The following is a 12,550-nucleotide window of genomic DNA, read 5'->3' as shown; positions in this document are numbered from 1 at the left end:
CTCCGGTGCCTCCTATTCTCCAGCCAGTCCCAGGCAGTCCAGGAAGACCCAAAACCTCAGGTGGTCCTAGAGCACCATGGAGACCCTCAAGGATGCCTCTGGAGTGCAGCTGCCCAGACCAGCCATTTGCTCCTTAGGAGTATTGACAGCACATTCTTCTGTCTTGCCTTTCAGCTGAAGAGCTGAATTTCAGCTGCTCCACCAAGGGCTATTTTCTGGCTTGCAAGTCCTTGTCCAGTCTGAATATGCAGAAGGAGCCAGGAATACAAGTGCATTGAGGCAGTTCCAATGAGGCCATGTGCCCCAGCTCTGCAAAATCCCATCTGGTTTTATTTTGCAGAGTCCAAGGAAGGCCCATTTTTGTGTAACTAGGGAGCATTTGGGAGAGTCAGCTCATAGCTTACAAATACCAGGGCTCCAGGGTGGAGTCACATTTGACTGGCACCATGGGGTTCCTGACACAGGGGACACTGCCCTGACTATTCCAGCCTGCTTGGTAACTGGATTAGTATTGCCAGCGGGGCTTGGCCAGACCCCCAATTCTCCAACCAACTGGTGATTTCCTAGTCAAGAGCTCAGAAAAGGAACCGGTCTGTTCCCTCAAGGCCTGCTAAGCTCTGAAATTGCCAAACAAGAACTCGGGTATCTCTTTATCCCAGAGTCTCTCTGTGAGTCCCAGGGGTTCTAGGTTATTCTTTGACTTCACCAACACACATGTGTGTACTCATGGGGACTGTGTTAAGTAAAAGTAAATTTTTTCCTTTCGGTATCCTTTATTGAGTATGGTTGTCCTTTTCAATAGTCTTTGCCAATAATAAACCTAGTATTCGCATATATAAGAAATAAGATAAGTTCTGTATCTTTTAAAGCATTTGGTTGACATATAATAGGAAAGAAGGGGTTTGAGTCAATGGTGAGACAAATGCTTTTTCTTCATGGACCACAGAGCAAACAAGGAGCCAAAGACCTGGGAACGGCAAGGTTCCCCGGGCTCAGGGAGGAGCCATCAGGATGGGCTAAGAGCATTTTGATTCCACTATCTGGCTGGACTTGCTGAAGACAGGCTGTTCTATAAAAATATGCAGCAGTCATGAAGAATGCGTCCCTGTTTTTGTCTGACTTAGGGCACCAGCTTAATTAAATGCAGAATAAAAGCAAAAATGCAGGATAGGCATCCATTGTTAGGCAGCTTTTGTTCCTCAGCCTCGCTGGGAGAGCCCTTAGGCCAGAGCCAAGTCCTATGAGGACACAGTGTCTCTGTGATCCAGCCTCGGGATGATGGCCCACTCTGAGAGGACCACTTTGCATAGAGGCCAATCTATGCAACCTCTGTGGTCTCACTAGGCCATGCATATCTTGCATCACCCCCCTGAATTCTAGGAGCACCCCAGCTAATTCTCTGAGGAAGGCCTGTCTCAGAAACTGTACCTGGAGGGATTAGGTTGGTTCTCTCTCCCAAGCTTTGGTTTATTTTTCTAAGCAACATGCTTTGGAAATAAATACCTGGAATAAAGAGTAGAATGACGAGGAGACCAGATAGCAAAGTTCCTCAAAATATTGGGGAGTGGTGGTGCACGCCTGTAACCCCCCCATTCAGGAGACTGAGGCAGGAGGGTCCTTAAGAATTTAAGACCAGCCTGGGTTACAAAGTGAGCTCAAAGCCAGCCTGAACTGCATAGCAAGACCCTGCCCCCCAACACCAAATGTTGGTAAGAGGTTTGCAACTTGTACTCACTGCTCAGGGTCTGTGCTACATGGTCCATGCGTGACAAGGAAATGGCCTTTTTTCTCTCACCTGGGCAGGTTGAAGTTGGCTAGTTTCACTACAAGAACATTTCTGTTCATCCCCACCAGGAATGTCATGCATTCCAGAAGATGCCTGAGCTAGGAGGGTGCCTTGGCAGCTTATTGGTGGGGCAATCTGTGTGGACCCGTGGTTCTCCATCTCTACTTCTCCATCAGTGATGGGCCTGGGGCTGATTCCTCTTCAAGCCCCTCTGATGCCCTGCAGGTATCCAGTGCTGATCACTTGTGAAGCGAGGCCACGGCAATGGTGAACTCACACTTTAGGAGTTCTTTGGCAGTTGTTGTGAGGCTACAAGATGTCCTCTGTGTTCAGGAAAGGAGTTGAGGGAGGACATTCTTAGGGAATCTGACCGAACTCTCATAGAATGGAGGCCAGCGTTTGGCTGCTTCTTGAGGCCAGTTTGCTGGCTTTCAGGGCCCACAGACCACTGGGAAATCCTGGCCAGTTCTTGATGACCCTGGTGGCAGTGGGGAAGCAAGTGCCTCCAGTGGTGCCAGCTAGATGTCAGATGCTCCAAAGTTGGCAGCATTGTGCACCTTGCTTATATTGGCAGGTTTGGTTTCTCCATGGATCCACTACCAGCCTGTAACCGAAGCCCTTTCAAATTCACCCTCAGTAAGTGCCAATGCCAGCCCTTCCCAGGCTCTGGTTTCTACAGGTCCAGGTGGAGAGACCTCCCCAAACTTCTCAAAACAACCTACACCTAGCGAATGGCCGCACTGCCTAGCATTCTGCTCCTTCAGTCTTTTCTTTTTTTTTTTTTTTACTGGTACCAGGGATCGAACTCACGACCACACACTTACAAGGCAGGCACTTATGCCACTGAGCTAAATCCCCAGCCCCTGCTCCCTCAGTCTTGTCCTCTATCTCTTGCAGGTTGATTACCTCAATGGTCACCGCCTTCTCTACGTAACTGCTAACTTCCCAGACACCTTTCTCAATCTGACCAGAAGAGTTCTCAGGATTCACCTGTGACTATTCGGCAGGCAAATTCCCTGCACACAGCCAACTCCTCTCACTGTTGATAAAGCACTTTTCGTAACTCCAGAAAGCACTTTGATTCCTCCTCTGATGCCCAACATTAGGCGCAACACAGCCTAAAATGTGCAGACGGGATCAAGAGGAGTCGGGTGGTGTGGCAACACATCGAGTCCTTGCACCAGCCACTGGTCCAGGACTGTGCATGGTGGATTTTGTAATTCAGTCCCACATGCACTGAATGAATGCTCTCCCAGCACACAGACAAGCAGCAGATTTTATTTTCTGTGAGGGTTGATCTTGGCTTCCCGTTCATAGCCTTGGACAAGCTGAGTAACAGTGAAAGTCAACTCTTTCTCTTTCCTTAGCTGAAAATGATGGACAGAGAGGAGGAAGGACTGAACTTTGCCAGCAGATCTACTTGCTCTAACAAGGGCGAATATCCTTAGTCTTTGAAAGGACGGGAAGGTGGCCACCGTCATGATACAGCAGAGACACCTGTGCCCAAGAAGCCCATTGGTCCAGAGTGCCACTACTCTTCAGAGCTAGCATCTGCTGTGTAGATCAAGCAGAGGCTGTGGCCCCAGGTCCCAAGCTGAGGACCTATCGGCACCCCCAGGTAAAGGCAAGTTCCTATACTTGCTGGTGATGGGCATCTGTCATCTTCAGCTTGTTTTTTCGGAAGTGAGCCCCTGGGGCCCTGAAGAGTTCTGGTGAGTGAAAAACTATGGCTCCCACTAGAGGGCCTGTGACCCCTGAGACAGCTAGTGGGCAGCCTGCCGAGCTAGTCCATCCTAAGAGTCCACCTCTGCGCCTCGCAGAACTTCCCTGCTTGGTGTGGCCCCAGCCTGTTCAGCTGCGCACCCAGGTGAGGCGCCACACCCCTACCCCAGGCCCCCAGGAGTAACGAGCAGGCCTCTTTTCTGCGGGGCAGACGTGAGCGTCAGAGCCTGCCTTGCTGAGCCAACAGGCGGCTGGAGCCATACGAAGCGCATTAACTATTAATAATTTCCAGTTGTTTGCTTGTTCCCCGAGGCCTCTGCAGGCTGGGACTGGCTCCCCTGGACTGTCAGCTCTGGAGACATTAGCGCCTGCCGAGATCCACTGGGGAGGGGAAAGGGGTCACCGCGACCCCCGGGCCCGGGCTCGAGAGGGGCTTCCACCTCCGCTCGTGGCGAGGTGGGGGGCAGACCCGGCCGGGAGTCTGGCCCGCCCGCCGCGCGGATCGCATTGTGCCCCTAGCGCGCGGCGATTGGCGCCCAGGGCGAGCGCGGCGCTGGCGGCGCACGGCTGGAGCGCAGCGGCCCCTGGCGCCCGGGTTGGCAGCGGGGCGGCGGGGGGCGGGGCCGGCGGGCGGGGCGGGGCGGGGGCGGGGCCGGGAGCTTGGCGGCCGGCGAGACCCGGGCCGCGCGCGGGCTGCGGGGCGGGGAGGGCGGTCCGCAGGGCAGCGGCCGGGCCCGCGTGTGCACCGTCGCTCGCTCGCGACCCCCGCGCCCGCTACCGCCGGCCTTGCTGGGCGCAGAGCCATGGTGGGCCGGCTGAGCCTGCAGGATGTCCCCGAGCTCGTGGACACGAAGAAGAAGGGAGACGGCGTCCTGGACAGCCCGGACTCGGGGTTGCCCCCCAGCCCCAGCCCCAGCCACTGGGGGCTCGCGGCGGCCGGGGGCAGCGCGGGTGGCGGCGGGGAGCGCGCTCCGCCTCCCGGCGCGCTGGAGCCCTACGCGGCGGCGACCCCCGCGGCCCCGGTGAGTGCCTCCCTTCTCCTTTCCTCCGCCCGCCCACGGCCGGTCGGGGAACCCCGGCGGTCGTGCTGCGTCGCCCGGGGCGCGCTGTCGGTGCCACCACCCGCCCGTGGAGACGGCGTGGCCTTCGCCGGCATCTCGGGGCGGGAGCTCCGCGAGAGCCTTGGCCAGCTGGAGCCGGTGGCTGGAAAATTGTCATCGCCTGGGAGGCGCGGGAGCCCTGGGAGAGACGAGTCGCGGTCTCCTCCCTTCGAGGTGGCGGTCCCCGGGGCTGCCAGGCTGCGGCTCCACCGCATTCCTTCCCAGGAGGGGCGGGGGCGGGTGGGGCTCGCGGGACAACACCGGGGAGCCTCAGCCTCCCCCTCCCCCTCCCCCTCTCGTGAACCCAACACCCTGCGGCTTTGCCCGTAGCTGGCAGCCCTCCCTAGGCCTGCCTCCTCCTGGAAGGTCCCGAGAAGGGGTGTGCTCTGGGCTCCCCGATTCAGAGCTAACAGGCCAGTCTTTGGGGGACCTTTGAGGCACCCCAAGATCCACATTCCAAGTGGTCACCCTTGTCTTGCACACCTAACCCAGTCCTGCGCTTAACAGATGAGAGGCCTTCTGATGATTGGAATTTTAAAAGTATTAATCTTTTTATTTTAAAGCTTAAAGAACAAAATCCACCAAGTCTGTTCATTGCCTTAGGAGTGGCTCAGATGTTGGTGTTTGTTACCTTTACTCAGAGCTCAGGAGAGGCCACATCCTGTCAAAGCTCAAAGGAGGATGGGCGGAAGTAGAGTTTAGGGGATGGGTAGAGCGCTACCCCTCCCCCTGAAGTAGCTGGTGTCAGTGCTGTGAGCCCAGGCTGGAACTTTGGTGTGCAAAGCCGCCTTGACCCACTGACCTAGTCTCTTGACTGGCATCCGTGGGTCTTGTCGGGAGGTGCTGGCTGCACCTTGGTCTTCAGAGCTTACTCTGTGATCCATTCTAAGCTTCATCTTCTACCTGCCCTGATTTGGGCTGGACACACAAACGGTGCCCTCCTACACTCCAGGAGCAGGTTGCCTCTTATCTCTCAACAAAGTCTCACTCACTCCTTTCCCTGGCCAACTCATCTGGGCACCTTTTCTGAGAAGCCTTCTGCTGCTTTTCAGAGCCTTGCCAGAGCCTGTGGCTTCCTCTCCATTCCCTGGGGATGTTTTGTGCAAGGTTCTATCACAGCCTCTCTTGTCCACCCCATTACCATGCCACACCTGGAGGCACAGGGAGGATTTGTCAGATGGTCAGGGATGAGGGAACAGAGAAGGTGGGACCAGGGGAGTGTGGGCAGAAGGCTGCTATGAGTGTTGGATTGCAGCCACCTCCTCACAGAGCCCCCCAGGGCTGCCTGGGAAGTGTCCCTGCTGTTGGAGGATCTCTGGCAGCCGTGGAGTTGGGGACAAGACCCACTGACCTTGGTTCGTACCCACTTCCTTTTTCCCAAGTGGGCTTCCTACCCAAAAGCCCAGGAGCTCAGTCCCTAGGACCCTCTGCCTCTCCCTGTTTTGGTCCCCTTAGGGTTTTGCGTTTTCATGCTGTGCCCCAAATCCACACCTTGTCTTGTTAACACAATACAGGTTTCCTGGCCAGTCTTCTCAAGCTGTTTGCCTCTTACCCAGTTTGGGTGTGGGATTACCACCTCCACATCCTAGCCCGAGTGAGAGCCTTTTCTCAAATTAGGCAAAGAAAATGACAGATCTCAGAAAACCAGGGAACACAAAAGAGTGCTGAGGTCAAACTCTGCCCTGTGCTTATCATGGTTTGTGTGGATCTTAGAAGCCAGGATTCCTACAGGAGGAACTGTCTCCTGATGAGCGCTCTGCCTAGGCGGAGCACCTGTGGCTTTATGGGGCTGGGGATGGCTACCCTCAGTAGGCTGTGTGCTTGTCAGCAGGTGCTGCGCCGCAGAGTTTTCTGCATAGTGGAGCAGAGGTGGACATCTCAGTGTTCCTCTTACCCAGGAGACTGAGTTGGGTGATTCAGGTCTTGCTTAGGTGTAGATATGCCCCAGAGGCGAAGGAGATGGAGGAGTGCACTGGATCTAATTTCAGACAACCCTGGGTGGCACTTTTTTGGTTTGTTTTTTCTACAGTGGCACAACCAGTGCCACATTATTGAGGGTTCTGGAGGGTTTGGTTCTAGTTCATTGAGGCTTTCTCACCATATTTCCGCTGTTGTGTGGTGGGCTCTGAGTCTGGTCACCATCCTGAAGTTGAGAATGGAGTCTGTTTCCTCTTTTCTGCTTTGCACAAAATTGTAGTGAGATTCAGCGCGCTGCTCCCTCAGTGTGCAGATGCAGTCACAGAACGTTGTAGTGTGACTCTTCTGAGGGTATAGAGTGCACCTGGGATTTGAACCCAGGCCTTCTGGCTCTCTGTCCAGTGCTCTTCTCATGTCGAGGGTCAGCCCTTCCCTGGTGTGCCCATGATGCAGGACGCAGATCACCAAGGGGAGCACATCCACCCAGCACCTTATAACCACCCTCTTCTCTGTCCTAGAAGAACCCAGCATTGCTCCCCAATGCCCTGTCTGCTGGCTGCTCACCGAGGCTTTGCCCCCTGTCCTTCGGAGAAGGAGTGGAGTTTGACCCCTTACCACCAAAGGAAGTAAGGTAAATACAGCAGGTCTGATTTTACTTCTAAAATTTTCACTAGAAGTGGTAGCTTATTATTTTAAAAATTAATTGTGAAAATACACCCAAGACTATAGTTAGTTAGGTACTCTTTCAGATTCCCCCCCTGCATTTTAACCAATTGAAAAAAATACATGCAGGGGCTGGGGATTAGCTCAGCGGCATAAGCACCTGCCTTCCAAGCAGGCGGTCGTGAGTTCGATCTTTGGTACCGATAAAAAGATAAAAAAGAAAAGAAAAGAAAAGAAAAAAATACATGCGCATTCTTTTTTTTTTTTTTTTTTTTTTAATCGTGAGACAGGGTCTTACTATGTAGCCCAGGCTAGCCTTGAACTTGTGATCTCCCTGCCTCAGTCTCCTGAGTGCTGGGATTGGCATAATAGGCATACATAAATACTCTTTTTAAAAAGTGAAAATGAGACCATGTGATATGTTAAGTACTGTACCTTTATGTACTTTAAATATCAGACACTGTTTTTTTTTTTTGAGTATCAGGATTGGAACTGACAACCTTGCGCTTGTCAAGCAGGTGCTGTGCCGCTGAGCTATATCCCTGGCCCAGATACTACAATTTTTTTCGAATATTGATTCTTCTTTCCAGGTGCTCCCTACCCACTCCCCTCTTCAAGGTGTTATTACCTTGTTTCGTGTTTCCCTGTCACAGGACAAGTTCTTGTCTCTCTCTGAGAATGATCTCATTCAGGAGTATCCAGGAGCAAAGATTCACTGAGAGGCTCCATTAAAGCTGTGTCTTTTTAAAGAAAGGAATTGTAATTTTAGTAACTGGGGGTTTTGTAGCTAGAGTTTCAGTAGCATTGACACAAAGGGCCCTTTGATGTGTAACAAAGAGAGGTTTATGGGTTTAGAGGTGAGCAGTTTTGCCTTTTATTCCTATAGAGCTTGTATTTCTAACAAAACAAGGATGTGTCCTGATAACATTAGTTGACACCAGTTTTCACCTGCCCTGGGGAGCAGACATTCCCACCCGACTCCCAGCACAGAATGCTGGTGCTTACCTGGCCAGGGGTGGCAGCTGTTAGCCCTGTGAACTACAGTCATAAGGTAGCAAAGTGCTTCTTTGAACACTCAAATCACCAAAGGTTTTAAAAAATAAAGTAACTGAAGAACATCAATGATAACTTATTTTATGGAAATCAAGATTATAGTGGGCTTTCAGTAATACAGGTCAGGTTCCCGAGTCCCTGGGTTTAGGAGAAGGCCAAACCGAATGCCAGAGTAGACCAAACTTGAGCCCTTGGGATGGCCAAGCTTCCAGAGTTGACTCTCAGGATTTCTGGGCTTCTTCCTCCTTTCATTCAAGTGCTGCTCGGTCACCAGAGAGAGCAGAGGAGAAGCCACTTCATTCTACAGTACTGTTACCTGTCGCTTAGTGGCAGCCACATTCAGAGAAAATGTGTGACTGTGGTTACTGTGTGTTGACGTTCTGCTCCATTAGCCTGAGCCATACTTTACAGAAAGAGAAAACAGGCTCAGTCAGGTGAAGCCAGCTGATTAAGGGCCCTCGCTTAGGTGAGTGGGAGCAGAATCCTGGGGCCGCAGGCGGCAGTGAGAAATGAGTGCAGGGCAAGCTTGGGAATCCTGCCACCCTGCATTTAAGCCCCAGCTCATGCCGGGGCAGGGTGCTGGGTTCCATTCCCAGCATCACATATGAATAAACCCTGCTTTGCCACTTAGTGGCACCGTGACTTCTGTCTCTGCGACTCGCTTTCCTCTCAGCAGTGTTGAAAAGGCTGAATTTGACTCGAGGATAAAGCACTTAGAATGGTTGCCCCTGGCACAGAGTAAGTCCCGCCCCTCTGTCCTGCTTTTCACTGGCACAGCCATAGTTCAGTTTTTACAGCCCCTAGCGACTCAGTTGCAGTCACCTGTACCCCTCCCATGTGCCCCCCCGTCTGAGAAGGGGGTTCATTCTGCTTGATGTCGCCCCAGGTACACCTCCTCGGTCAAGTACGACTCCGAGCGCCACTTCATTGACGATGTGCAGCTGCCCCTGGGCCTGTCGGTGACCTCCTGCAGCCAGACGGTCATCTGCATCCCCGACTGCACGTGGCGCAGCTACAAGGCTGAGGTGCGCTTCGAGCCCCGCCACAAGCCCGCGCGCTTCCTCAGCACCACCATCGTCTACCCCAAGTACCCCAAGACCGTCTACACCACCACCCTGGATTACAACTGCCACAAGAAGAGGAGGAGGTTTCTGTCCAGCGTGGAGCTCGAGGCCACCGAGTGCCTGGGCAGCGACGGCCTCTCGGATGAATGCTGACTTGCGCAGGCTGGTTGGGCTTGGACCAGCCGTTGGCTCTCCATCCTGGTCCACAGACGACCTGTGTAGACCTCAAATGTCATCCCAGCCCTAGAGGAGATATCGCCGAGCCCAGTTTGGGGAAGAAGAAAAAAAAAAATCACCACATCTTGTAATTACTGAGATACTTTTGTTTTTAAATTTTCAAATTATCCTCGAGAGGAGTCTATTTCCTGGTTTGCTGCTGCGTTTCTGCAAGGTCTCCATAGGAAGAGAAAATAAAAAGATGACTACAGCAAAAAGAGAATGACAGAGGGACCCGGGAGTGGCAGTGGAGGTGAGCGCTCCTCCCGCTGTCCTGGATGTGAAGGATGGGTAGAACAGTCCCTGCCACGGGAAAAGTGGGCTGTAAAAAGTCTCAGTCACAGAAGTCTTCATGCTACAAGAGTGTTCACTGTGCAGTGACTTGTGTCACCCAGATGTGTTCAATCTGTGGAGAGTTGAGTTCCATTCCATTCTTATTTTTACTTCCATTTGTACTTCCTGTAACTAAAACTCTTGGAATTCCCTAGATCTTTTTCATGATAGCAAAAAACTCCAAACCATAATGCAAGATGCCTTTGGGGGTCGGGGGAAGCTCCCCGTGTCGCTGCCTACTTCGGATGGCCAGGTGGACCGATGGCTGCTTGGGAGCAGTGGCTTCCATCCCATCCCCAGCGGCCGGGCTCCAGGCGCGGACTCTGGCTTGGTCCTTGCACACTTGGCGTCTGATTAACATCTCTGTAGCCTGTGTAATTCTCTCAGTAGGTATTGTGAGCTTTCAAAGTATTTTCCACCTTTGTCATGAGGCAGAACGTAACGGTGGGCTCTTTTGAAAGAAACAGTGTTTTAAAAGAATGCTTTGGAGAAATACTTTCTGGGGCTCTTTATCAGGGAGGCTTCCACTCTGGACGGCCACACCTGTGTCCCATTGCCTTTGGGAAGAGCTGAAGGTAGATGCTTCTGGTGTCCCAGTCATCGTGATTAAGTATCTGGATGGACTTGTTTTTAGTACTTCGGCGTTGTTGAAATTATAGGAGAATTGGGTCTAATCCAGCGGGCCAAAAAACCCAAGCATTCTTGTCCCTGCCCCCCAGGTTAAGCCGAGTTCAGGACAGAAAACGGTGGCTCAGTTCAGCTGCCACACTTGGCCATTAGAGCAGTGGTGGACATTTCTTTTCGGCCACTGTCCCTGTGGAAGTGACCGTTGTGCAGCCAGATGTGAACAGAAGATGTCACTGAGGCAGCTGTGAGCGCAGCTGAGCTGGCGGCGGCGGCGGCAGTAGAGACTCCACTGCTGGGCAGGTGTGGACCAGGCTGCTCCCCGCTCACTGTCTGCCCCAGCCCCGGTCCTTGCTTCTTAGCACCTCCTGCCAATCCCTGTGGTGCCTGAGTAAAGAAAGTGGCAAGTAGACTTCTTTCAATATTTCCTTTGAAGACATCCACATGATGTCAGGCGATCCTGGGTTACAGAGTGTGGGAAGTCCAGCCTCCTGCTTTATCTCCAGGTTTCTGTGGATGGTTCCACCTGTCCTGAAATCAGAAGGGAAAGCTCTCTGGGTTCCCTGGAGCCATAGCAGGAGTTTTTGTGAGGCTGAAAGCAAGTGTGATCCTAATCACGCTCCTGTAGGGTCACGGGGGACCTGGAGAGACGCGTTGTCTGGTCCTTCTACAGACAGCAGCACTGTGTTCCCAGGGGACAGGAGGCATCTCTTTCAGTGCAGGTGGTTTGCCAGGGTGCATCTCAGTAGGCAGCCAGCAAGGGGGCCGCCCTGGGACCCTGTCATCTCCTGGGTCATGAGCAGAACGACAAGTACTGGCTGCCATTGGAAGAGTGAATTGTACAGATATATTAGTAAATGCAGATGCTTCTAATTGATTTCGTGATATTGTTATTAAGTGGTAAGAGTCATTTTTAAATTACATCGGGAGAATTCCAGAAGCATGGCTCTGCCCCCGTGGAGAGGCGCACCTGGGTGGGCTCAGGACACCACTGTGGGCAGTGTGGCAGGAGGAGAATGTGATGTCCCAGCACAGCAGCATTCGAGATGTCCGTGGGAGTTTGGGGGCTGTTATTTGTTTTATTTTGAATTTTTGTCTTAGACGGCTTATGTTAAAGTTCAGGCAAATCATTGTAGGTATGGAAAAAACCTAAGCTCTTTTCTCAGTAAAGTAAGTGGAAATGGGTGATGGCGAATGTGTCTGCAAATAGAAAAGCAGGTTTTACTCTGTTAAGTTATGCACTAGGGAGCCAGCCGCAGTCCTCTCGGGTCCTCTCTTTTCCTTCAAACATAGCTTGGCTGAAAGTCGCAGAAGTGGAAGGTGTGGAGATGGAATGGAACTCTCCTGTGAGGGTCAGATGTTGCCAGCCGATAGCGAGTTCTTGTAGTTTACAGGGTGGAAGTGGTGAATATGAAAACTCACTGACCCCAAACGAACATTCCCATGTATGCATGACATACAGTTTGTTAACTAAAAAGGTTTTTTCCTCTGTCTCTTAAATTATGCCTTTTGTGTAATAAAGATGATTTGTATTTTCAGAGAAAAATTGTTTCCTTTCAAATCATGGACTTCGACAAAGACTTAATTTGAATGAATATCTTTTCCTTTGACATTCTTCTTGTTTTTAATCTTAGGAAACCCAAAAGGGTATTGGAAAAAACTGTTTTATTGTCTTTTACCTCTGTCCTGTTCCATTTTGCTTTGTGACTTCTCATTTAACAATAAATTATCTAAAAAAACTGAGAGATGTTTCCCTTTTTTTAAAAGTAAGATGTGATATAACATTTAACAGTGTTATGTTTGCCAGTGTGAGATTTTTTTTTTTTGATATCAGGGACTGAACTCACCTTCCACTTGCCTGGCAGTTGCTTATGCTGCTGAGCTAAACCCCCTGCATATGGAATTTTAAGAGGATCTGTCCCAAGATTTTATATGTTTTTTTTTTTTTTCATCGGTACCAGGGATCGAACTCACGACCACACATTTGCAAGGCAGGCGCTTATGCCGCTGAGCTAAATCCCCAGCCCCTCGTATTCTTTCTTTAAATTTGTTTTCTCTCCCAGTGTGGCTGT

The 12,550-nt window shown here is 51.7% G+C and overlaps 1 protein-coding gene across 2 annotated transcripts; it reads left to right on the top strand.

Moving 5' to 3' along the window:
* The first annotated feature begins 4,169 nt into the window (after window positions 1-4,169).
* Rflnb (refilin B) lies at window positions 4,170-12,221 on the top strand. 2 transcript variants are annotated; one of them, XM_063251077.1, is made up of 3 exons: window positions 4,170-4,530; window positions 7,044-7,156; window positions 9,128-12,221. In XM_063251077.1, the coding sequence occupies exons 1-3, from the start codon at window positions 4,312-4,314 to the stop codon at window positions 9,456-9,458; spliced, it is 663 nt and encodes a 220-aa protein (XP_063107147.1). In that variant the 5' UTR covers window positions 4,170-4,311; the 3' UTR covers window positions 9,459-12,221. The 2 variants fall into 2 exon arrangements, with proteins under 2 accessions (XP_063107147.1, XP_063107149.1); XM_063251079.1 differs by having other exon boundaries at window positions 4,171-4,530; window positions 7,047-7,156.
* Window positions 12,222-12,550: the final 329 nt, after the last annotated feature.

Source organism: Cavia porcellus, unplaced genomic scaffold (assembly GCF_034190915.1).
Source record: "Cavia porcellus strain 051 isolate PalLab524CR breed Dunkin Hartley unplaced genomic scaffold, mCavPor4.1 scaffold_6, whole genome shotgun sequence".
Lineage (NCBI taxonomy): Eukaryota > Metazoa > Chordata > Mammalia > Rodentia > Caviidae > Cavia > Cavia porcellus.
The sequence above is the reverse complement of the archived record's forward strand: the minus strand, read 5'-3'. Positions and strand labels throughout refer to the sequence as shown.